The sequence below is a fragment of the Haliaeetus albicilla genome, chromosome 11, assembly GCF_947461875.1.
Source record: "Haliaeetus albicilla chromosome 11, bHalAlb1.1, whole genome shotgun sequence".
NCBI classification, from domain to species: domain Eukaryota; kingdom Metazoa; phylum Chordata; class Aves; order Accipitriformes; family Accipitridae; genus Haliaeetus; species Haliaeetus albicilla.
This window is the reverse complement of record NC_091493.1, coordinates 16,924,895-16,947,633: the sequence shown is the minus strand read 5'-3', so window position 1 is coordinate 16,947,633 and position 22,739 is coordinate 16,924,895. Positions and strand designations below refer to the sequence as shown.

At 36.7% G+C, this 22,739-nt stretch overlaps 1 protein-coding gene across 9 annotated transcripts in view; it reads left to right on the top strand.

Annotated features, from left to right (window-relative positions):
* Positions 1 to 22,739, top strand: part of KAT6B (lysine acetyltransferase 6B) — a 125,820-nt gene that overhangs the window by 66,459 nt on the left and 36,622 nt on the right. For 6 of the 9 annotated variants that reach the window (XM_069796283.1, XM_069796281.1, XM_069796286.1 and 3 more), the window contains 8 exons: positions 3,891 to 3,999; positions 9,621 to 9,736; positions 9,898 to 9,979; positions 10,995 to 11,127; positions 14,756 to 15,684; positions 16,604 to 16,725; positions 18,370 to 18,485; positions 20,563 to 20,704. In XM_069796283.1, coding sequence (XP_069652384.1) covers positions 3,891 to 3,999; positions 9,621 to 9,736; positions 9,898 to 9,979; positions 10,995 to 11,127; positions 14,756 to 15,684; positions 16,604 to 16,725; positions 18,370 to 18,485; positions 20,563 to 20,704 — 1,749 coding nt within the window. Of the gene's footprint in view, positions 1 to 3,890; positions 4,000 to 9,620; positions 9,737 to 9,897; positions 9,980 to 10,994; positions 11,128 to 14,755; positions 15,685 to 16,603; positions 16,726 to 18,369; positions 18,486 to 20,562; positions 20,705 to 22,739 lie in introns of those variants that run through there. The other 3 variants (XM_069796288.1, XM_069796287.1, XM_069796289.1) reach the window with 3 other exon arrangements.

The window sequence follows — 22,739 nt, the reverse complement described above, 5'->3', positions numbered from 1 at the left end:
TCCTACTTATTTTAGGAAAGTAAGAAAGTCAACTTGGGCAGATGATCAGTGTGTGCATTATGAGGGTTTCTGAGCCGAAATTACTGTGACTAAAAATATCATGATATGGTACTTGGTTTTAATGCTATTTACAGGACTGATGGACTGTGGTGGTTGTATGTATGATGTTTTAAAGGGTTGATTGACTCTGACAGTAAGATGTATGATGCTTAAATAAGTATTAAATTTCTAGTTGGAAAGTAAAATAAAACCCCAACCTGTGTACAGGTGCTAAGTTGATGGTCTGTTATTGCTTTATGGTATATAATATATTTAAAAAAAAGAGAGAGAAAAAAAATCCTATTGCCTGACTGCTTTTTGTGAAGCTTCAGTTTCTGAATGGAACTGTGTGTTGGCATAAAGTATGAATTTTTGGCAAATTTGCTCCTACTGCAATTGGAAATACAGTTATTTGAACAGGGCAGCCTTTTAAATTTGGATGTACAATTTCTAGTGATCTAGAAAACTAAACTCTGAAAAGTTGTGATTTATCTTGTTCCCAAAATTAAAGGAATGAAAAATTCTTCTCAGCTTATTAGCTCTGTTGAAGAAATAATAGTATGTTACTGGATAAGTGTTATTCAGACCTATCTTCAGTGACAGAGCAGACACCATACTTGAAAGTTTTTGTAACACAATTATTAATATGGTTCTCAAATATTAGATAAAAAGTTACTTTACTTTTAAATGGAGGTCAAATAACTTGGAAAATATTGCTGGTTCATCTGGTATAAAGTATTGCAGTGTTGAATAACTAGCTGTACTGGTTCCTGTAAGAGGTGAAATGGAATTAACCTGCCTGGCGACTAATCATTGTTTTTTCAGAAGATAATGTTACTCGATTGCTGTATTTTTAGAAGAGAAACTAGTAATTAAGAAAAGAGATACAGGTAGGAGATGCATTTCTGTTGCATTATATTCTGACCCAGTCAAAAAAAAAAAAGAAAAACAAAACCAAAAAACCCCAAACAAAAAAACCAACCTAAACCCCACTTAGCTTATCCTAATTGTGAGACAGTTGCAAGCCAGAAATAATAATACCAGTATGAATATAGTTTTGCTTTGACTGTGCAAGCTAAAGCAGTGTGAAACTATGTTTTGTTTACTGTGCTGAGAAGAATGTGTGTATTCTTAACTTTCAGTAGCTCAGAGATCAGACCTAGTAATGCAGTTATGAATGCAAACAGCTTCAAAATATATCCTGGAACCTGTAAGTTTCTTAAACTTGTGTGTGAAGTGATAGGATTTTCAAGCTCTCTATTATTAGATTTGGTCTGGGAACAACAGTCTTTGTAGCCCTGAACTGCCAACAAGCTTTGTCCTTTATTTTACCTTCAGTTAAAAAAACAAAAAAAAAATGGGGGGGGGTGTGGAGTGTGGGGTTGGTGTTGAAATAGGGAAGTAAATGAGTGTTGGCTAATGGCCACATCTTTTCCTGGAGTAAGGGAAAAAAAAAAAAAACTTTGGAAGGATAAATTGAGATTGTGGACCTGGATTTGAATGATATGTGATGTTTTGTAAATTATTTATCAGAGCAAGCCTTTCTGAAATGGCTAAAGCACTGTTATAGCAAAGGAAAGCAGAATGGTATGGTTGCCAAGAGGAGATTTTTACTGGATTCCACTAAAAGAAAAATTTTTCTTTTAAAATTATCTGTATTAAAGTAGGAATTAAGAAATGTCCACAAGATGCTGCAAGTGAGCAGTTGTGTTTGATAGCTCTGGACCATTTTTCTGCTGATGATTATTGGTGTAGTTTATGTACTTCTTGTTAATACCATTTTTGCTCCAAATACAAGTCTGTTTAAAGGTATAATGATGGGACAGATCTGTTGAATTGTGATACCTTACTGGCAAGAACAGTAACTTAACTAATTTTCTTTTATTTGTATACATGTTGTTTTTAACTTCCAAGTGAAAAATTCTGCAGGTATATCCTTTCACACCTATAGAATTATTGATCTCATTCAATGCCATCCTACCAAAACTGACAAAGAATATCAACAATTATTTTTGTATAGGTAGCAATTTAAGATTTCAACTATCCATATAATCTATAATGGAGGTCTGGGTAAGACTAAGGACTACAGATGATGCTTGTTCCTATTAGCTATGAGACGGTAATACTGCAGCTCCCTTTTGTAGTTTATGGAAGAGAACAGACCTCTCCATGCTTATGAAAAGTCTTTGGCTCTTGTCATCTTTTATGTATATTCTTTGGGGTATACAGGTATGTCAGCGTTCTGATAATTGGATGGTGAAGACAAGAACAGTGAGCAGACATTCTGAGGACTGAGCTTTCAGAGAAAGTACTATGCATTAGGGTATGTTTATATTGAAGTGGTTGTAGGCTAGGGTAAGGATACGTGTGCCTCCTCTTGGCTGGGTATGACAACTTTACCAGGCTGGTGTCAGTATTTGGAATCTGCTGCTTGATTTAAGATGATCCGAAAGCTCAATAATATAAACGTAGTTTCAGTATTTCTGTATTATCTTGTGTCGAGGTATAAGGGCATATCTACATGAAACTGATGCCTTCTCAAGAATACCCTTAAAAACAAGCATCCCCTACTTTGCAGAACTGTAATGGAATACAAGTTTGTAGGTCAAATGAAGATAGTCTGTCAGCCTTCAAAGTATTGTGGCATAGACTGGAAATGTAAAAATTGAAGATGAAAACAACAAATAGTTACTTTGATATGTAAAACTAACAGCATTGCTTAGCTGAATCTGTAAACTAAGAATATGTGGAAAACCATTTGAGGAGTTGTGATACTAGCTGCTAGCAGTCAGTCTGGGAAGGTACTCTATTATCTGACTATCCCACTTGAAGAAATAGTTGCACATCATTTTATTTGTTACAGATCTGCTTACAGATACTTCTGTGTAGGCATTAATACATTAATATTTTGGGTGATGCAAGTAAGTAGCTTCACTGAAGCTCTAAAATTTACTGCAGAAACTGTTTTGGGGTATTTAATCTCAGATAGTTTGTCACCTATCAGATTAGGAAGGTAGGGAAGTAAATCTGTTTAAATTCTTATATATTTTTCTGAAAAATTCTGTGTATTGTTTCCAGAGTTTGAAAGATTTGCATAGGTTTTTTTATTCCGATTGTGTATCATAGCTGATGGGACTCATCAGACTGGAATGGGTAACTGTTGATCTGTTGAATCCAGTATTTTTACCCTAAAATGGTAACTGCAGAGGGAGGTTTAAGTTGTATTGGATGGAAAAGTAATAAAGGTATGTATTAAATTTGAGAGTTTTTGTAAAAGTTCCTGGTTTTCTTGTGGAAAGGAACTATAGTCATCTGTAATAAAGGCCAGTTTGCATCTTAATCTTTGAACACAATTACAAGTGTGCCTAGGCTGCTCAGGGAAGTGGTTGAGTCACCGTCCCCGGAGGTATTCAAAAAGCACGTAGACAGGGTATTCCATAACATGGTTTAGTGGGCATGGATGATGGTTGGACGTGATGATCTTGAAGGTCTTTTCCAACCTAAATGATTCTGTGATCTGAAGAACAATTGATTGTGTTCTGGAGTTGAAATTGTATGTTCAAGAATAGCGTCCTAAGTTTTAGTTTTTCCTCATTTTTGTTAACACAAGTCTCTTATTGGGGAGGTTTACATGGATTAGTGTACCACGTTGCTTATTATGGGCCAACTTAACATTTATGAAATACGTTAAGGTAATAAACTTTGTAATTGCAAAGTTGGCAAAATGGATGTTTGTCTTGGTAATTAATATGGGTTACAACAAAATGTCAGGTAAAAGTGAAAGAAAAGACTACTGAGGCTTTTTTTTTTTTCCCCCCTAGCTAACTCTGTCTGTTTATTTTTAAATGTAGCCACGAGCCGATCCCATCCCGATATGTAGCTTTTGTTTGGGAACGAAAGAATCAAATCGTGAAAAAAAACCAGAAGAGCTGTTGTCTTGTGCAGACTGTGGCAGCAGTGGTAAGTTGGCTGAATTTACAAATAATAGAAATGTTCATGTTTAAGTCTGTTCTTAAGGTATTAAAAATATTTTAAACTTCTGAATGTCATCCTCTCTTTGAACAATCTGAGAACTGAAAACAAAGCGAGGGATGGAGGAGACATACCTTCACACTTTTTTCTTCCTTTTTTTTTTTTACACTAAAATTTTGTCATCTGGATAACTACAAATGAGATGTGTGAATTCATCTTTATGCCAAAAGTATAGGTCTGCTGAGTAAATTAATAGGGAAACCACACTTATAAAATACAGGAATTCTGTTATTGTTTGGGATCTATGTTTAACCTGAAAACTCAGGTTTGCATTGTAACATCAAATGATGATCAAGTATTTTGCTTGCACAGATTTGCAACATTGTAGAAGCTGAGGAATATTCATCACAAAAAAGACTGTGTAGCAGTCTTTGCTCTTGTGTATCTTGTGTATCCAATTCATGTCTTTATAAAATTCTTCAGTTATTTGAGTGGGTTTTTGAAGAATATTTCAAATAACATACTAAAGCTGTTAGGCACCTGTTACTTGTCAGGCACAAGATAGTGACTCTCTACTGATCATATGTACCTTGCTCCTGTGTGTCGCAGCAGCTCTTGTGGACTCCTGTGGCTGTTCTGAATGCAAGTGCTTCCCTTAAAGTGAGCAGCTAGGTTAATTTTGAAAATGAAATACTGTAGCACACTGTTGCTTTGTGCAGTGCTTGTGCATGGATGATACCAAACGTGTTCTTGGCCTAGGTTACTCCTGATTCACAGAGGGATTTGGCTAAGAAACGTGGGCAAATCTCTTTAGCAGCTCTATGCCATAAAGCTTTTTCTGGTGCAACTGTGGAGTTCTGGATGTGAAAATCCTCTGTAGTTTTAACTATTCTGAAAAAATCCCCTGTGGAAAATAGCTTTATTCTGGCAGAGGAGTTATTTGGCCAGTATAGTTTGTCAGCTGAGTGGACTGCTTTTGTTTAGCTGTGCCAGTAAAAAAAACTTTTGCTCCCATAAACTTACAGCTGCATTGGGAAGTACTTTTGGTAAAGCTTTGCAATGTAGACCATCCATCCCAGCTCAAAGACAAAATAGCAGTGCTGCTTAAAGTCACAGGCTGCAATATCCAACTGCTTGATGCTACCCCTTTGTGCTGGCACCTGGTTGCATATAAACTGGATTGAGGAACAAACATAGTTAAAAGACAACAAGTTTGATAAGTTCCCCAGTGCAGTTCACTGCAGAGCCATACGAACTTCTGTGCCAGAATGAAGAAGGAAGTGCTCAGGAGGGAAGTGAGTAGAGAAGCAGTAGGGTCTGCGTAAGCCAGCACTACTTTTGAGAAGGCTGGAAGTGAAAGTACTGTTTCGGTGTCTTTGAATTCAGAGTCCATGTGTATCATCATTTTGTAGGTGTGCTGAAGATAGTCTGTCGTGGGTACTGTGATTGCTACATAGATACTTCAGTGAAAACAAAACAGTGTGGATCAAAACTGTGTTGTCAGTTAATCAGGATATGCTTTTGATTGTGTGCTTCTGAATCTGTCTCCCCAGACAGATTCTTTGTATTTTAGCCGGTGTATTTTTTAATACATTTAAGCAAATGATTAAACAGTGAAGTAAGGAAGTGGCTTTTTCATCAAAGTATGCAAAACCAAACCCCATAGATTTTAAACTGTCTTCCTTTAATGGTTTGCAGGTTTCCTGTATTTTCAAATCTGTATTCTAATATTCAGAAATTGAATAAGATTTGTGCTTGGTTAGACTCTGGTACACAGAGTTTACATTAATCAGGTGAGCTTAGATATCAGCTACTCTTCTGTTGTGTAATAATCCCCTGCTAGGTCTAAGATGCTTTAGAACTGGAAGTCTTGACTTTCATGGATCAGCTTCCATTTGAATTAACACTGATACATTCTCTCTGCCTCATTAAGACTAAATTATCTTTAATTAGTTCCTCAGATGTATTAGATACAAAGAATGAAATGTTGAGACTGCCAATCAGATTGCTGGATGGTTAAACTTTAGCTACTGATGCCTAACTAAAATAAAAACCAATCTCAGAGCAATTTACAAATAACAAAACTTCACTCAAGTGGAGGTTTATTGTAATTGGATTTGTAATTTTGCACACTGCAGTGTATCTCAAAGCTAGTCTTGCTGTCTAACAAACATAAAAGAAATTGCATGTTGCTCTCAGCAACCAAATTGTTCAGCTGATGAGAAATTAAATTGCAGTGCCCACTACTGTCATGTCTGCTTTCCATTATGTTTTTGTTGTCCGTTGCTTGTGTCTCTTCAGGTAATGCTTCTGTGTTCTGAAAACAGAAACTATCCGGATATCTGCACATTTCATTGCTGTTACCCTTATTTTGTGATATTTGGGAGGATAATGTATTTGGAAATGAAATGCACTGCTATGTTACTTCACACAGGGCATTTTCTAAAGGAGTAAGATGAGCGATGTCAGGTGTGAGCAAACAAACTCTACAACGAAAGCAAACATTGCTCATATATTTTTTTTTCCTTTCCCTCCTGCTTTTTTCCTGATCTTTTGATTTTGAAAAATTGATAGACTTGAGAACTGTAATCGAACCGAACTCTACTTCCATTTTTTCAATTGAGAGGTGCAGAAGCAATTAAAGAGCTGTTGCTGACAGATTTTAAAAAGGAGTTGAAGTTTTAGACAGAGGAGGGGAAAAAAAGGTTGAGTTACTGGGGAACGATAATAAATATTTAAATAAAGGGGAAAAAAATAGCTAAAAGTAGAATACCTGTGGGTACTGTCCTTTTAAACAAATAGTATGTTAGGCTGAGAAGGTGAGAGGGTTACCAATCAAAGATGGGTAGGGGAGGCTGGAGAGCAGATCAGCTAAGACATCAGAGTCAGGTCAAGAGGAATAGGGACAGAAAATGTTTGGGAAGGACTGTGCAGAGATTGCTTTATAAGGGAAATTTAGGGTATGCTTTAAGAACAAGGGAATATGGGAGTTGTCTTAGTTACTGCCATCTGTGGGAGGATGTCGGCTAGCTGGATAAAATGAACTGTTAAGAAACCTGCAGGTGGAAAAACCGACTACATACCCAAGATAGGTGCACTGATCTCTCTGCTCATGGCTAAAGTCACCTTAAATAATAATGCTTCCTACCTAAAAGGTTATCAAACATAAGGTTGGGGTTTTTTTGTGGATTATTTTATACATTAGTTCCCCATATTTGTATCACAGTTAAAAATAAATAACTAAAGAAATTTGTTAAACAGAGTTCCTTTTAAAAGTGAAACCTGTGTTGATTACCACTTCGTGTTTAGTAGGCATTACCCTCTACTTGTTATTGTTGTATTTGCACTATGTCAATTTATGTCCAAAATGAAGAGTGTAAGTATTGTTAGCTATTAAAGAACACCACCATATGGTATTTTGAAATCTGAAAATTTCTGTGCTGTCTCTGCTAGTGCATACCTAGGAAAGACATTAAAAAAACATGGCAAATGCATAGTGATTACTCCCATTTGTACTCTTCCAGCCTCTAGTTACTTCTGGCTCAGGGACTTGGAGTTGCAGGCAGAATCTTCATATTTAATACCAATGGATTTTTTTTTCCTTGAATTTTTGTCCAATAGTAAAATCTAACACTTAAGGGTATTAACAAATGTATTAAGTCGTGTAACTGCTTGAATGAGAAATGTTATGTTGGTAGATAACAGAGAAATAAAGTAACCCTGTTACACCTAATCTCTGCATAGTTACCAACCAGTAAGAATGGATGTTTCATACGTTTGTACTTCTCAGTTACTTACTTAAGGCAAAGTTAAGATCAACAATTTAAACCACAACTTAAAGAAGTAAATAACTTCTGTGCAGGGTAGATAACTGAAATTAAATGTACTTATATGGAGGTAATTGGTTTATGATTACACTTTAATGTGTTAATGTAGTTAAGTTATGGTTGATGAAATCAGTCTTTCTGTGATATTATTAATATCAGCCACTCTAGGGAGCTTTTTTCTTACTTAGCAAATTTTTTTGAATGAAGCACTTGTTAAGCTTTATTGAAGGGAGCAGTGCAGCATTGAGCTCAACTATGCAGCTACAGAGTATATTTGTCACTTTCAAGAAAAATAGTACTTTTAAGCACATACTCAGTTTTAACCACAAAACTTTGTTAACGTGCTTAAACAATATGCTAGGAATCAAATGGCAGTGCTTTTTCTATATCTTTGCTTTTGAAACTACTCTTTGAATTTATTATTAATTTTTCTTTACTAATAGATTATATTCCTGCATTTTCTTTTGAGAATGTGCTATATTTACACAATTTAAGTTGTCTTTTAAAATTTAACAAAAGTGGATTAAACCACTTTTGGATTTGTACATACAATAAAACAAATTAAAATCTGAAATTTGCACTTTAAGTGGCTTTTGCATTCCATCAGTCATCTTTGCCGTTCATGCCTCAGTCCGTTAGAAGACAAAAATAGAAAATGCTCATGGATTAGCCTGTATTCTTGTTTGTGGTGGTTTAGCTCAGTCTTGAACTGAGAAACAGCAGATGGAGAAAGTCTGAATCATAACGACTAGACCATTACCTGGAAGAAAGCATGTATCCCGACTCTGACAGTGAGAAGAAAGCATCCTTCATGCGCATCACGTAACTGCAGCCATCTATAAGTGCAGCATGACATCAGGGATTCTTATCTCTGACAACTTGTGGGTTGATGTTCTTCATAATCTCTGAATATAATACTGGCAAAAAGCGTTTCGCTGGGAGGGCTTATCCCCTCCTATTTAGCAGTGCTTTAATCTTTTTTTTGGATTAAGGGTACACTCCATTGAGGTTGTTGAAGACGTAAAAAATTACTGCCAGTATTGCCTAAGGTGTTGTATGTGTTCAGTTGTCTGCTGTCTTTTATTAATTGGAAAAGCCATGTAGGGCGCCTAGGCTACCATGAGAAGAGGATGGTCCCGCCAGGGAATAAAGAATAGTTTCATGGGAGGTGGTAGTTCAGCTATTCTTCCCTACTCCCCACAATGTTTTAAGTCATCCTTTGCAGTAAGCTTTTCTTGTGCCAATTGTCTGCTTCATTTTTTCCTTCTTACTGCTCTGAAATTGTTCTTTGTATGTAATTAAGTAATAAGTTGGAATGAAAAATGCATATAGTTTGACTGTTGAGTTTCTCTGGCAGATACTTAGTATATTTAGAAAAATAGCTAATACAGTTTTATCTAAAGATTTCCTCTGTTCATGTTGCACTGCTATGAAAGGGGAATGGGGTCAAGTTTGTAAAAATGCTTTCTTCAGAACCAATGGCAGTTTAATATGCTATGGAAATAACCTAGTGAAAATAAAATTCAATTTCAGGTGCTTGTGTAGACCATTCACAGGTGTCAGTTACAGTAGAAGTCAACTTTCTACCTCTCTTCATAAATGAGTTTTATGGCAGTTACTCTGTATTTTTGTATGAAGTAGACGAGTTAAATAATGTGTTGCAAAGTTCTGAAAACAGCTGGTGCTTGCAGGGTTCTGGTGGTGCTGGCTACATCCTGTTGAACTTAAGAATCCATTTTACCAATCTTAAATCTCAAGCTTTAAATATTTTGGTTTTTTTAGGACATCCATCATGTTTGAAATTCTGTCCTGAGTTAACAACAAATGTGAAGGCCTTAAGATGGCAGTGTATTGAATGCAAGACATGCAGTGCATGTAGGATCCAAGGCAAAAATGCAGTAAGTTTAGACTGTTGAGTGTTACCTGACTTTTCTTTGTTTACTGTAGCTTTATACTTAGCACATGTGCAAATACAAATCACTGATGTACAACTTCAAGCAATGCTGTATTAAGTCTTTTTTTCCTCTTCCTCTTCCTCCCCACCCCCTGCCCCCTTCAGGATAACATGCTTTTTTGCGACTCCTGTGATAGAGGGTTCCACATGGAGTGCTGTGACCCACCACTTTCCCGAATGCCAAAAGGTGAAAATAAAAATCCTTTCAATGAAAATACTATCATTCATAGTCTTTTCTCATACTAAGTGACCAAAAGCTCTTGAGCATGCTAATTATTTTTACATTGGTAAACAGTATGATTTCAATCATGTCAAAGCCAATTTTATTTTTCTTTACTTGAAATTTACTATTTTCCTGAGAACAGAAAGGTCTGTGGTCAGTTGACCAGATGAATTCACTGCGTATTGAGCTCTTGGCCAGTTTATTGAAGGTGAAGTTTCACAAAGGCTGTTAAAATGTTTGGAGTATATACACTGACAAAGAAGTCCTTAGAGTAGGTGAAAGAGCCTGCTTCTTCTTGCCTTTTGTAAGAGAAATTTAAAAAACAGAGAAGCAAATAAAACACCTGTCTCCTCAGGTTCTCTAATCTCTAGATTTCTGGTATATAGCACCTCTCACTTCTGCTCTCACATCTTTATGGCTTTCCCTATTTAATCTTAAAGTTACACTAAAGACTTCTTCCAGCTTTTTTTTCCTCCAAATTCCTGGCCTTATCTATAATAAATTAAGTGTTCAGACACGATCATCTAACGTTAAAAGGATGCCAAATTCAAGTTGTTGCATATTAAAACAAGCATACCTATGTGTGATCTGGTATTTTCTTTAGCACACTCTAGCCTAGATTGCTTTGTAACGCACATGTAATTTTTTTTTTCCTCTGTCTTAATTGTGTCTGAAGAAAGATCTAGGTAGTATAAGGAGGGACAAGCTAGAACAGAAATTCTTCTAAGAACCCATTTGCTCACAATCTTTTCTGTGACCCTTGTTGCCTCTTTTCTTTCCCCTTTCCATGAGCACTTTGCTTTCAAATATTTCAAAGTATGGATAGAAGTGGATCACTTTTCTCTGTCCACTTCCCCTTCCCTATGTCCTGTTTATAAGATAATTTGTTGACCTTGTGTACTTGGCATGTATCTTGGTAGACACCTGCAGTACAGATTAAATAAACTGTGTACAATTAAACTTTTTTTCCTTTATGTAGGGATGTGGATTTGCCAGGTCTGTAGACCAAAGAAGAAAGGGAGAAAGCTGCTTCATGAGAAAGCTGCCCAAATAAGGCGACGATATGCAAAACCTATTGGACGACCGAAAAATAAACTAAAGCAACGAATGTTGTAGGTTTCTCTTGAATTTTTTTTAATGTTTCTAGAATGTAGTCAGATAAGAGTTGATGCAGGTTCAACTACAGTTTTTAACTGTATTTCAAGTTGGGGAAAATAGGTGGCAAGTATTCTAGTATATGCCTTTCAGCCCAATGGCTAGTAACTTCTTAATTACAGTGGGTGCTTTTTGTGTCATGTCAGAAGGTAATGAAAAAACTTTCTGCAACTTACTTTTCTAGATCCTGTAATTTTTTAACAAAACTTGTACCTATAGCAGATGCAAATAAAAGTTTGTATGATAACATAAGCCAAAGCCGTCTTTTAAGTGTAACTTCAAATGAAGTACATACAGAATCTATACTAAGTGGATAATAGTGAGTTACTTACATCCAGCTTTAGGAGACTGTTCTGCTCAAAGACCTGTTCAAAAGTTGTATAAAAATGACTTTATTAGTTAATATCAGCTCACAAAACCCATTCCAAAACACAAACTACGCAAGTACTACAGAAGTTCTGGTTTCAGTGGTACTCTGGAAAAAATTATTACTTGAATTCTGCTGTTAAGCTGCCACTGGTTACTAGGGAAAGAGGTTGTAATTCCTCTTGCTTCTCAGGAATGTGTTTATCTAAGACAAGAGAGTGCTGTAATTCTTTTGGCATCTATCTTTCCAGGGAACACTGTAGTTGGACATCTTAAGGTTTGGTTGGAGGATTGTTCTAAGTAGTGTTCAAATGCTGAGTTGACTTTACACTGAGTGTTAAACAGGAACAGATTCTGTGTTAAGTCCAATAGCATGTTGCCCTCAGTCACATGTTCTACGCACATATGCCTTTCTTCCCCTCCTATTTAACTATCTGTTTGGCCATGTTAGCTCAGCAGCTGAGCTTTCTGGCTCTATGTACTACTCATTCGGTCATGTGCCCGTTACTCAACCATTTTTCTCTATAGTCTAAACACCTTTCTGGTATTCTTCAGAGTTGCATGGTAGCTGCTGCAAAACTTTGCATTTTGCATAATAAGGATTTCTGGAGCCAGTGGAGCCAACATGTAAAAATAGAAGGAAAAAAACCATACTTGCAGTACTAGAGTACAGCACGCTAGTCAAGTTGATGTACTTGGTACTGTGCAGCTTGCTATATTCTCTTTCCCCTCTCTCTGCCAGCATCTCTTGTCTTGCCTTTTTGGTCCTTGTCCTAAAGCTCAGTGTATACTGCTCTAGGAAAGTAGTATAGGACAAGGATGACGTGTGGTGCTATATGAAAGTAAAAGATGTAGTTGTAGTGGTTCATGAGAGCATGCTGTTAACGGAAGAGTGGGTGAAACATTTTTTTACTTCTCCATTCTCCTCCTGACTAAATAACTTAAGAATTTGAAGGTCATTTTAATAACTATACAGCTTTCAGTGTTGTAACTGAAATTCCTATATGTCATTGTGTGTGCATAATAAAAACATATCTACACTTCTGGTTTTACCCCTTTGAAAACTCCTAAGCCTTCAACTGGAGGTTAGGGAAGTACAGTACTGCTATCTTACTTCTCTAAAAACATGTCCCTGATTTGGGTTCCCACAGTGGATTTAGCAGGAATATCTGTCTGACACAGTAATTCTGCTTCTCCTCTTTCCTTGTACATGTAAAAGAGAGGTTGGAAAGGTGGTGAGGATTTTACTGTTATATTTTGCTAATGGGTTTCTAAGCTACAACTTTAAAAATATAAATGTCATGCTAAAGGATGCAGAAGTTCTCTTAGCGTTGGATGATGATTATGAATATTTTTATAAAGACTTTCTTTTCTTTGTAGCACATGAGCCACATGAGCATGTTAGAGTAGTACTTGAGGGGGTTGTTTGTATACTGAATATTTGCAATACTATTTCTATTACTTCAATGTCTGATATATATATATATATAACAAAGTAGTCCTGTTTTGGAAAAGTAGTGGTTAGGAGATGTGATAAGAGACTCTTCCTCATGGAATTCTATTTAAAAGTGATCATGGAGTACAGAAGACGACAGTGTCATGCATAAAAGTGCGTGGCCACATGAAATACAGGAAGGTTAGCTAATGCCGCTTAGTTCTTTTTGTGTAGTACAAAGACAATCTGTCCAGTAGTACTGGAATAATTTTTTGCCTGTTGACCATCTGTAGGAGGCCCTTCACAGGCAAATTACTGTGTAGTATTAACTAAAACCAGGTGTGTGATGGTGCCTCTGGCACTGATGGTGATTACTACATCTGGTAATAAGAATAGGTCTTGTGATGGACATAAGCTTATGGCACCAAAGGATTCAAAAGACTTAGAAGTTTTTGGGTTTGTTGCCTCTTAGGAGCTAACCAAATTTAAGGATGTGTGAGTGGAAAAGGGGCTAGTTCTTTAACTGGTGGGCCCTTGGAGTTCAGTAAACCAGATGGTAGCCCCAGGCTGTTCAATCTTTAATTAGAAGTAACCTGTTGGAATTAATTACTTCAGCATCTCAATTCAGAAGGCAAATCTGTGGAAGAAAACTTTCCGCTGCAAAGTAAATAAGCTGACTTCAAAGAGCAGGATGGAAAAGGGAATGGAAGCATTTGATGCAACTATAAAGCTTTGTTTGGATTTGCAATTTGATCATGCCTCCTGATACCTATTCCTTTTACTGCAAATATTTTTAAATGTTCTGTTTCTATATACTTACAATATATACTACTCTTCACTGTATCATTCACTGTTGTTCCTCTCTTCAGTCATTAGTGACCAGCTAAACCTGTATTTCTGATGTAACAAATGTTGGCTTTCAGCATGCCCTTTTTCTTCCTAGCACTTAAATAACATTCACTGTTCTTCTTTCTTAACACCTTCCATGTTAGGCCTGATTGGTTTACAGCTTTTCTACAAACACCACTTGGTCTTACTGTTCTGTTCTTCCCTTTCCTTTGCCTCTTTTTTTTTTTTTTTTTTTTTTTTTTTTTTTTTGCTATTGTTACAATTTCTGAAGAAAACAGGGTCTATTTTTTTGGTTTTGTTGTAACGCTCTTCATAAACTACCTCATTTTGCTTTTAGGTCTTTGGCAGTAATTTTTACTACTAGAGTTGACATAATCCAATGAGAGTGTGGAAAAAATAGCAGTTTCTTGAAAACTGACTGTATTGCTTTAAAGGACTAATAGACTTTCTCTACAGTTTAAGCAAATGTAGTCTGAAGTGAAGTGTTTTGATGTACATCTTCAGTGTTAATAAATTACTGCATATCTCCTTTGTGTGTACATTAAACTCTATGGTGATGGAGCAGTTATTGTATTCAGACACAGTGCGTTGATGTTTTTCTCCAAAGCAGCACACTCTTTTGCCATGCCTGAAAGTAGGTAGGAAGGCTGTATACTTGTGACATCTTCCTATCCTAGCTGCTTCTATTTATATGTACTGTGGACTATCTTTTAAAGAATGGGGGAGAGGGGTCAAAAAGAAAAAATGAAAAGGGGGGAAAAAGCAGTTGGCTGTTACGTCATAGCATGAAATGTATTTCCAAAGTGCATATGTCTTTAAATTTCTTAAAAGCTTTTTAGGTACAGTAGCATAAATAACTTGTATAAACTGTAGTACTATTTGGCAGTAGTTATACACTTTTAATGCTGATTTTTATTTCCCAAATTTTTGCATAGGTCTGTAACCAGTGATGAAGGATCCGTGAATGCATTCACAGGAAGGGGGTCACCTGGTAGGGGTCAAAAGACTAAAGTGTGTACCACACCTTCATCTGGTCATGCTGCATCTGTGAAGGATTCAAGCAGCAGATTGCCTGTTACAGACCCCACTCGGCCTGGTGCCACCACCAAAATCACCACCACCTCCACCTACATATCTGCCTCTACACTTAAAGTTAACAAGAAAACCAAAGGGCTCATTGATGGCCTTACTAAGTTCTTTACACCATCACCTGATGGTCGCAGATCACGAGGTGAAATAATAGACTTTTCAAAGCACTATCGTCCAAGGAAAAAGGTCTCTCAGAAACAGTCATGCACTTCTCTTGTGTTGGCTACAGGTACCACACAAAAGCTAAAACCTCCACCTTCTTCACTTCTACCCCTAACCCCCATCTCTGGTCAGAGCCCCAGTTCGCAAAAATCCAGCACTTCCACTTCTAACTCTCCCCAAAGTTCTTCCAGTCAGTCAAGCATACCCTCCTTTAGTAGCCTTCCTAATAATAGTCAGCTAAAGGGACTCTTTGATGGACTCTCTCATATCTATACCACTCAGGGACAGTCTCGAAAAAAGGGACACCCAAGTTATGCACCACCCAAACGTTTGCGTCGTAAACCAGAATTATCTTCCACATCAAAATCTAATAGCTGTTTCTATGGAAAGAAAGAGGTTAGGAGCAGGTTTATTTCTCATGCCTGTACCTCTGGATGGGGTGTGTCTAGAGGACATGCTTTTAAAGCAATTGCTCACCTCAAGAGAACAACTTTCCTTAAAAAGCACAGGATTCTAGGCAGATTAAAGTATAAAGTGACCCCTCAGATGGGGACCCCCTCACCAGGGAAGGGGAGCTTGGCAGACGGAAGGATTAAACCTGATCAGGATGATGGTAAGCAAAGGTCAAAGCGCCAACCAAACCTGCGTCCCGTCCAAAACCAAAATTCTTATATTGTCACATAGGTCTTAGCTATTTCTCTTGTTCTTACTTCACTTTCATACAAAAGCAACGAAACTTTGACCTTTTATCTAATGCTGACTAAATTTCCAAAATGTTTTTTCTGACTAATACCACACCACCTTTTTATTATTTTTTGCATCTGTAATTGACACTAGGAGCCCCAAATGCCTTCATAATGTTGCTTATGGCTGTGTAGTACCGCATGAGTAGCCACTTTTCATGCTCCTTCCTTATTCTTCCCCTGCCCTTTCTCTGGCAGTAGTGCTGTCATCATGATTGTGTCCTGTCAGTGCTTATAATGGTGGGCATTTCAATTCATTTCCCTCTGCTCCATTGCTTTTTCATGAACAATTCCATCCTGCTACAGTTTCCACAACACTTGATCTGTACTGCTGTGAACGACCTTTTTTATAATTACTTTTATTTAAGAAAAAATATAATGTTTGAATGTGCACTTAGTTTAGCATTGGTCTCCAACTTTTAAGGGCAACTTTTTTTTTCTCTTATTTTTGTTTTTACCTTGTAGAGTATACTGGAATTTTGTTAGGTGGCATAGTTCTAGTGATAGAACATACTCATTTCATGAGGTTCAAAACTAATATAGTAGAACTGGACTGTAAAGGCTTAGACAGACAGACAAGCAAGTACCAAAAATAGCTCATGCAACAGCAAACTACAAAACAAGAAGGGGGGAAGGTTTCATTTCTCTTGTGTAGTAATCCCAAATTTAATTAAAATGGGGAGTCATAACAGCCATCGTTGCTACAATCCTATTTAGGAGTATCACTTTGGTAAGGCACATGTAACCTTCATGTCTGTGAATAAACTTTTTGCTGGTTTTAAATAACAGATACTGAAATCAAACTAAGCATCAAACAAGAAAATATGGATGTATTTCTGGTGGGAAGCAAGGACACTGTTACACAGGAGGATTTGGAAGTATTTAAGCAGGCTCGAGAACTTTCCCTGGAGGTAAGAATCATGTTGCATAAAATGTAGTTATTTATGTAAATTAAAAAAAAAATCAATTCATTTTCATATGTCTATTCATCTTCATTTTTAATATATTCCTTTTGATCTAATGTGTCATGCTTGCTGTGACTTTATTTTTGGGACACACTGTATATACAGTTATATTCTCCTAGATAGGAGACAAGGCATCACACTGGAATGCGTCAGATAAGTGACACTTGGGATAGATTTTGAAAGATACACTTGAGCATTTTGGACACAGGACTACCACTGATTAAGCACAGAGATTAAGCATAGTTGACATCCTGGTCAGGACTGAGAGGATGTTGGTCGGTAAGAATGAGCCTGATGATTTTCCTCTGTGGATAAAGCAGCCACTGTGAAAAGTTAAGTCTGTCCCAGCAAATACAGTTTGGTAGCAAACTGGGGTTAGTGAGTTTATAACTTCATTTCACCCAGTGATTTAACACACTTTGAGTTTAAATACTATAGACTTTTTCTAGCAGTGAAAATATTTGAGCTTAATCTGACTAAAACTGTTTATACCAGCTGGTGTTAATGCTATTCTTTAACTATGTAGTAGTAATCTAAAGCTTGTGGAGACTTGAGATTTTTTTATTTCTTTTTTTTTGTGCCAAGGAAGCTGCACATGGAACGTGAATCCTCCTATAGCAAAATGGACTTTTACTTTTCTGTGTCCATGAAATGAGCAACTAATTTTTTTTGAGAACCTGGGTTAGAAGGGAGGTGCATGTAATGTTTCAACTGCTGCTTTTTATAAAATTGCATCATAAATGAGTATGTCTTGTACTTTTTTCAGGAATGGAAGTCACTCTTTTCAGTTTTAGTTTACAAGAGCTGACATTACCTGCTATGGGTCAATGCAGTGACCTTTTTGTAGTCTTAATTCAGAGTGTGTTATCCAATAAATTCAAACCAAGTTTAAAGATTCAACTTTGTTATTAGTTTGTACTTCCATTTGCTTGTGGAAATGGTTCCTACTGCCTCCTTTCTTTGTCTTTCATATGCAGTCCAAAAATACTGGGTAATAAGATTTCTAAAATTTGTGGCACTGAAATTACTCCCCTTCCCCCCCGCCCCTTTCTTCCTTTTTTTGTATTTCGCAAGCTCTGTAGGGTCTAGCAGTCATTTTCTGAACAGCTCAACTTCAGTATGATAGCAGAGATTAGTGTGTGTTAGTATACTGTTGACTATTATGAGGTAAATTCCAAGGACTGTGGAAGTGTTCTGCTGATGCCTTCTCCCTCATTGTTTTGACAAAAGGACAGCTTTGAGTTTGAACCAGAACTGTAGAGAAGTCCTCGTGCTAGATGCTGCGGTACAAGAGAACGGAGGCAGTTGTGCCTCTTATTTGCCTGGGCTGTACACCATCTGTTTGTATGCACTTACTTGTAAGCACTACTTGCTTAACTTCACTTCAAGTTGTTTGGCACCTTGAAAGAAATCTTCACTGTTTATATTGGGTTGTTTGCAAACACTGTCTGTCCAGGTTGGAGGAACTCAAGCAACTGATTTGAATACTTCAGCTTTCTTCCACCTTCACTGGGTGAAATTGATGATATAAAGCTAATTTTCCTTGTACTTTTTCTATAACTAATATTTTGCTTTTATTGCACCTTACAGAAAATTGGGTGTAAAAACACTGGTGAAACAAGTGGGCGATACCCTTCAGTGATTGAGTTTGGAAAATACGAGATCCAGACCTGGTACTCTTCACCTTACCCACAGGAATACGCAAGGTAGCGAGTTGTCAAGATTGTCATACATTGTTGGTATTTTTACTAATGTGTTAATTGTAATTTATTTGCTTACTCTTTTGTAATTGTTTATAACTTACAACTTTTAAAAGTAAATATGCTTTTGTAATTATAAGTGAGAACAAAGATTTGTCTTTTTGTTTGGTTGGGTTTTTTTACTAGTTCTAATCAAAGATGCGTTAAAAAGACTGATTTTTTCCTCATCCAGCATAAACATAATCTTGCACTGTGTACTAGCGTGGCTTTGGGTCTTTTGTTGTTTTTGGTTGGTTTGGTTTGGTTTTTTTTAACCATTGCAACTAGGCATGTCCAACTTCTGGCCATTTAGGGCAAATAATCTTGTTTGTCATCCAGAATTTAACCTCCTTTTTTTTAGGGACCAGGGAGAAGTCTGAACATGCTAGATAAATAAAGTCAAAGTGAGCAAGTTATGGCAACAATGGCTCGTTTCTGGCCTTCTTTGCCAGGGCACACCTTGGAGTCGGGCAGAGAGCATGAACTAGTATGTGTGCTCAATAGATCTCTGCTGATTTTTGCATGTGCCGAAAATGTTTTATGAATCCACGGGATCTATGGCACGCATGGAGATTTTCAGAACTGTATGTTTGTCAAGCTCTATTACTATAGCAAGCAACCAAGTTATGTGGTCTGTTCCAAAATGCCTTTACATAGTGTTACTGTAAACTGCCTTTTCTCCATCCCTCTCGTTCCCAGATACCGTCATCTCTGCGTGGTGGGAATGAGTGATATATCATGAATTTGTAATATAAAAATCAAGGGATAAAAAAAAGCATAGAGAGCACTTCTATTTCCACTTATTACTGCTGCTTTTATAGTGTTAATATTTTATTTCAGTTACTTTTTTATTCCCTCAATTTATATCATATTGTGAATGAGAGAGTTACCTGTTGCATCAAGTAAATTAATCCCAGGCAGAAGCGTAATAATGGATAATTACTAGTATGTGGCAGCAGTGGGATGGCATCTGTAGGAGGCAGTGTGCTTCTCAAGTCTGAGTGCAGTGGGATTACATCATGGAACAAAGAGTTCAAACTACTTTTTATGTTGTTGATAAACTTTCTTAGAATACTGGAGTAGTGTAAACGATAGCTGTGATCCCAACGAGATCCCAGGATGTGCCGATAGCTTCAGAGCAAATAAAGGTTGTCCTCTGCTCTAAAACTTCGTAGACTAACTAATTTCTGCAGCAGTCTTCCACTGCTTCAGTTATTTAAAAACGAAGGTAAAAAGCCATAAAAGTCACTGAAAGGAACTGTTTCTGTTATGTAGAACAATTGTCAGTATTGTCTTACATGGGGCATGTGAGTTACTTGTATGTATGTAGTCTGAACTGAATCCTTCCTGGAGGAGTACAGTCATCTAGTTGCCTGTGTTGTGGAGATGTGTGGAAGGGAGACTTTTTGCCTGTGTGCAAACTGTTTGGATGGGCTTCTGTGTTGAAGTAAAGTGATAGTTTAGATGGAGGTGAGGGGGTACAATCCTACTACAGTTTGCTGTCCCACACAAGTTATTTGGAAGACAGTGGAAAGAAAAAACATCTCCTAGCCTTCCCCATGTACAAAATAAGGAAAATTAAGGGGAAGGAGATTCCCTGTATTCTGCTGTGTGCCTCCTTTGTCTTTGTCTTCACTGGAACAAGAAGGGTGAAATTTGAGGTATGACTCCAGTGTGCCTACTGTGATGGAGACCACAGCAAAAGCTTATGTGGAATGTGGGAAGGGGGAAGTAACTGGGATCTGGCAGAGGCTGGACCACAAAACAGCTGACCGCAGTCCAACTCTATTGAATTAGGTTCACTGTGATTGCTTGAATCTGATCTTTTCTTATATTCCTTTTTCTAGTGGCTGATGTGTGTATGTTTCATCATTCACTGTAATGTTATTTATTTATTTAAACTTAAGCAACATTTACTTACGGTACTTATATTTACATGGGGAGGGCCTTTCACTTTGTGGTAACATTTTTGTTTACAGAATTTAACAAATTTTTTTTTTTTTTTTTTTTTTTTTTACAAAATATCTTTCTAATTTTCATACAGATTACCAAAGCTTTACCTGTGTGAATTCTGTCTTAAATACATGAAAAGTAAAAACATTTTGTTAAGGCACTCAAAGAAATGTGGCTGGTTTCATCCTCCAGCTAATGAAATCTACAGAAGAAACGACCTTTCAGTATTTGAGGTAAGTATATAAAAAAATAAATCTAAATTTCTGAAAGTAACCAATTTGTAGACATTACAGACCAGTTGTAGAACTAGTGAAAATTGACATACTTAAATACTTCCTTGGAGATTCTTCTTATACTGCAAAACCAAGTCCATCTTCCTTGTCCTGCTCCACCCTGCCATGTTCTCTCATGATTCTTGCTTTCTTTACTTGTACTTCATGCATTAGCCAACTTCTTAAGGTACCTGTTTAACATGCATCTTAGACGAGGACTGCAATGGAAGCCCTTTAACTGGATTGGCTTTCCCTTCTCAGCAACGGTACCTCTTGCACCCATTCATTTCTGGCTATTTGAGTATCTTGGGTGTAGGGAGAATACTAATTGTAATGTACATGCTTCCAATGTGTAAAAGCAAGCAAAGCAGCTTCTTGTGTATTGTTCTGAAAATAAAAACTTATCTACTAAGTGCTTTTGTGTTCCTTTTGGATGTTTGAGAAACTTGCCCTGAAACATCCTGGTTGGGGGTGACAGATGTTGAGTCCAACTTTGGCCAGAACATACTGCATTTAATTTAGAAAGTCTAGAGTTGAGTTTGTGGATATGTATTCTTTTATAATCTAAATTATTCTCTTGGGAGACAACAACTTTTAAAGTTGGAGGTTTTCATGATATCCTGAATAATAGAATTCTGTTTCAAATAGTATGCCTGAAGTTATTAAAGCTGTGCATTAACCTTCACGTTCCTATTTCTCAAGAGTTGTTACAGATTGCATTAACAGAAAAGACTGCTGGGGTTACTAGGACTTCTTTTGAGGCTGTTTCTCAACAGCAGTATTTAGAAGTGTGTATTGATAACTTCTTTTTAATTGCAGGTATCAGAGATTCTACTTGAAACTTGTGTTTTCATATTGTATAAACATCTGTTGTGCTTGGTCATTGCCATTATCTGTTCAAACAATGGTAGATGCAGTCTTGAAGTCCTTACTTAAATTAGAACAAGACCTTAATATTTGGTTTACGTGTTTGGTTTTGTGCTATTAGAAAAAATAGCTATCTGCATCAAGATGGCTTCCTTCTTGTTTATAAAGATGGTAGATTTGCCAGCAAAAGACTTAAGTTGTAAACAGACTTAGTCTTTTCCTGTCAAGAAACAAAATTGCCCTAGTCAGTCCAAAATAACTTACAGTTTCTGTATTAGTAGGTGTTAAGAACTGTGCAGCATACAATAGACAAATCCTGCTTTCCAGTTTATTTTCATCAGCTACTGCCAACATGTGAATAAAAACTTTATTAAAATAACAAAAAAAGTCTCCCCCCCCCCCCTTTTTTTTTTCCTCTCCTTTTTTCTCTTCTCACATTTAAAACTGATGAACAAGCTGTGTTTGCCTGGAATTTAAGAAGTTTTTTTGCATTTTTCTTCTAAAGTTTTTACTGAAAAAGGTAGCTTACATAATTTGGGTTTTCAGGTTTATGGCTTACCTAGTGATTTCTACGCTTAATGTTTGCGTTTAATTTGCACACTTGCTAATAAGTGTGAAAAGGAATAAAAAGCATCTAGACAATAGGGTGAGTTGTATGAGAGCTTAATGTATTTGGTAAGTTCTTGAGTACTGTATGCAAGTTTATTCTGATGCCTTTAGGAGCAGTAGCTGTCTATTAAATGTTTTTTTTTTCTTTAATCCAGATAATGCAACTATACTACTGAAGTCACCTTGAAATCCCTAAATATATCCAAAAGGTTGGGTTTTACTCAGATTTTTATCCAGGATTTTTACTAAAACCAAATTAGAACAGAATATAGCTTTTTTTTTTTTTTTTTTTCACGGTAGGCATACCATTTGGCTGTCTCTGTGAATGAAATACAGCTAGTGACTTTATCAAAGAACATCAGTGCAAGCAAACCTTTCCATTAAGAAGATTATTTCAAAAGTGCTATTGCCTTTGAGCCTTCCCTTTCAGGGAGTAACTAATTGATCTAGGAAATCTGCATCTGTGTCTGGCTTTTCTGTAGCTGAGTCACAGCTTGACTCTTTACACTCGTAACATACC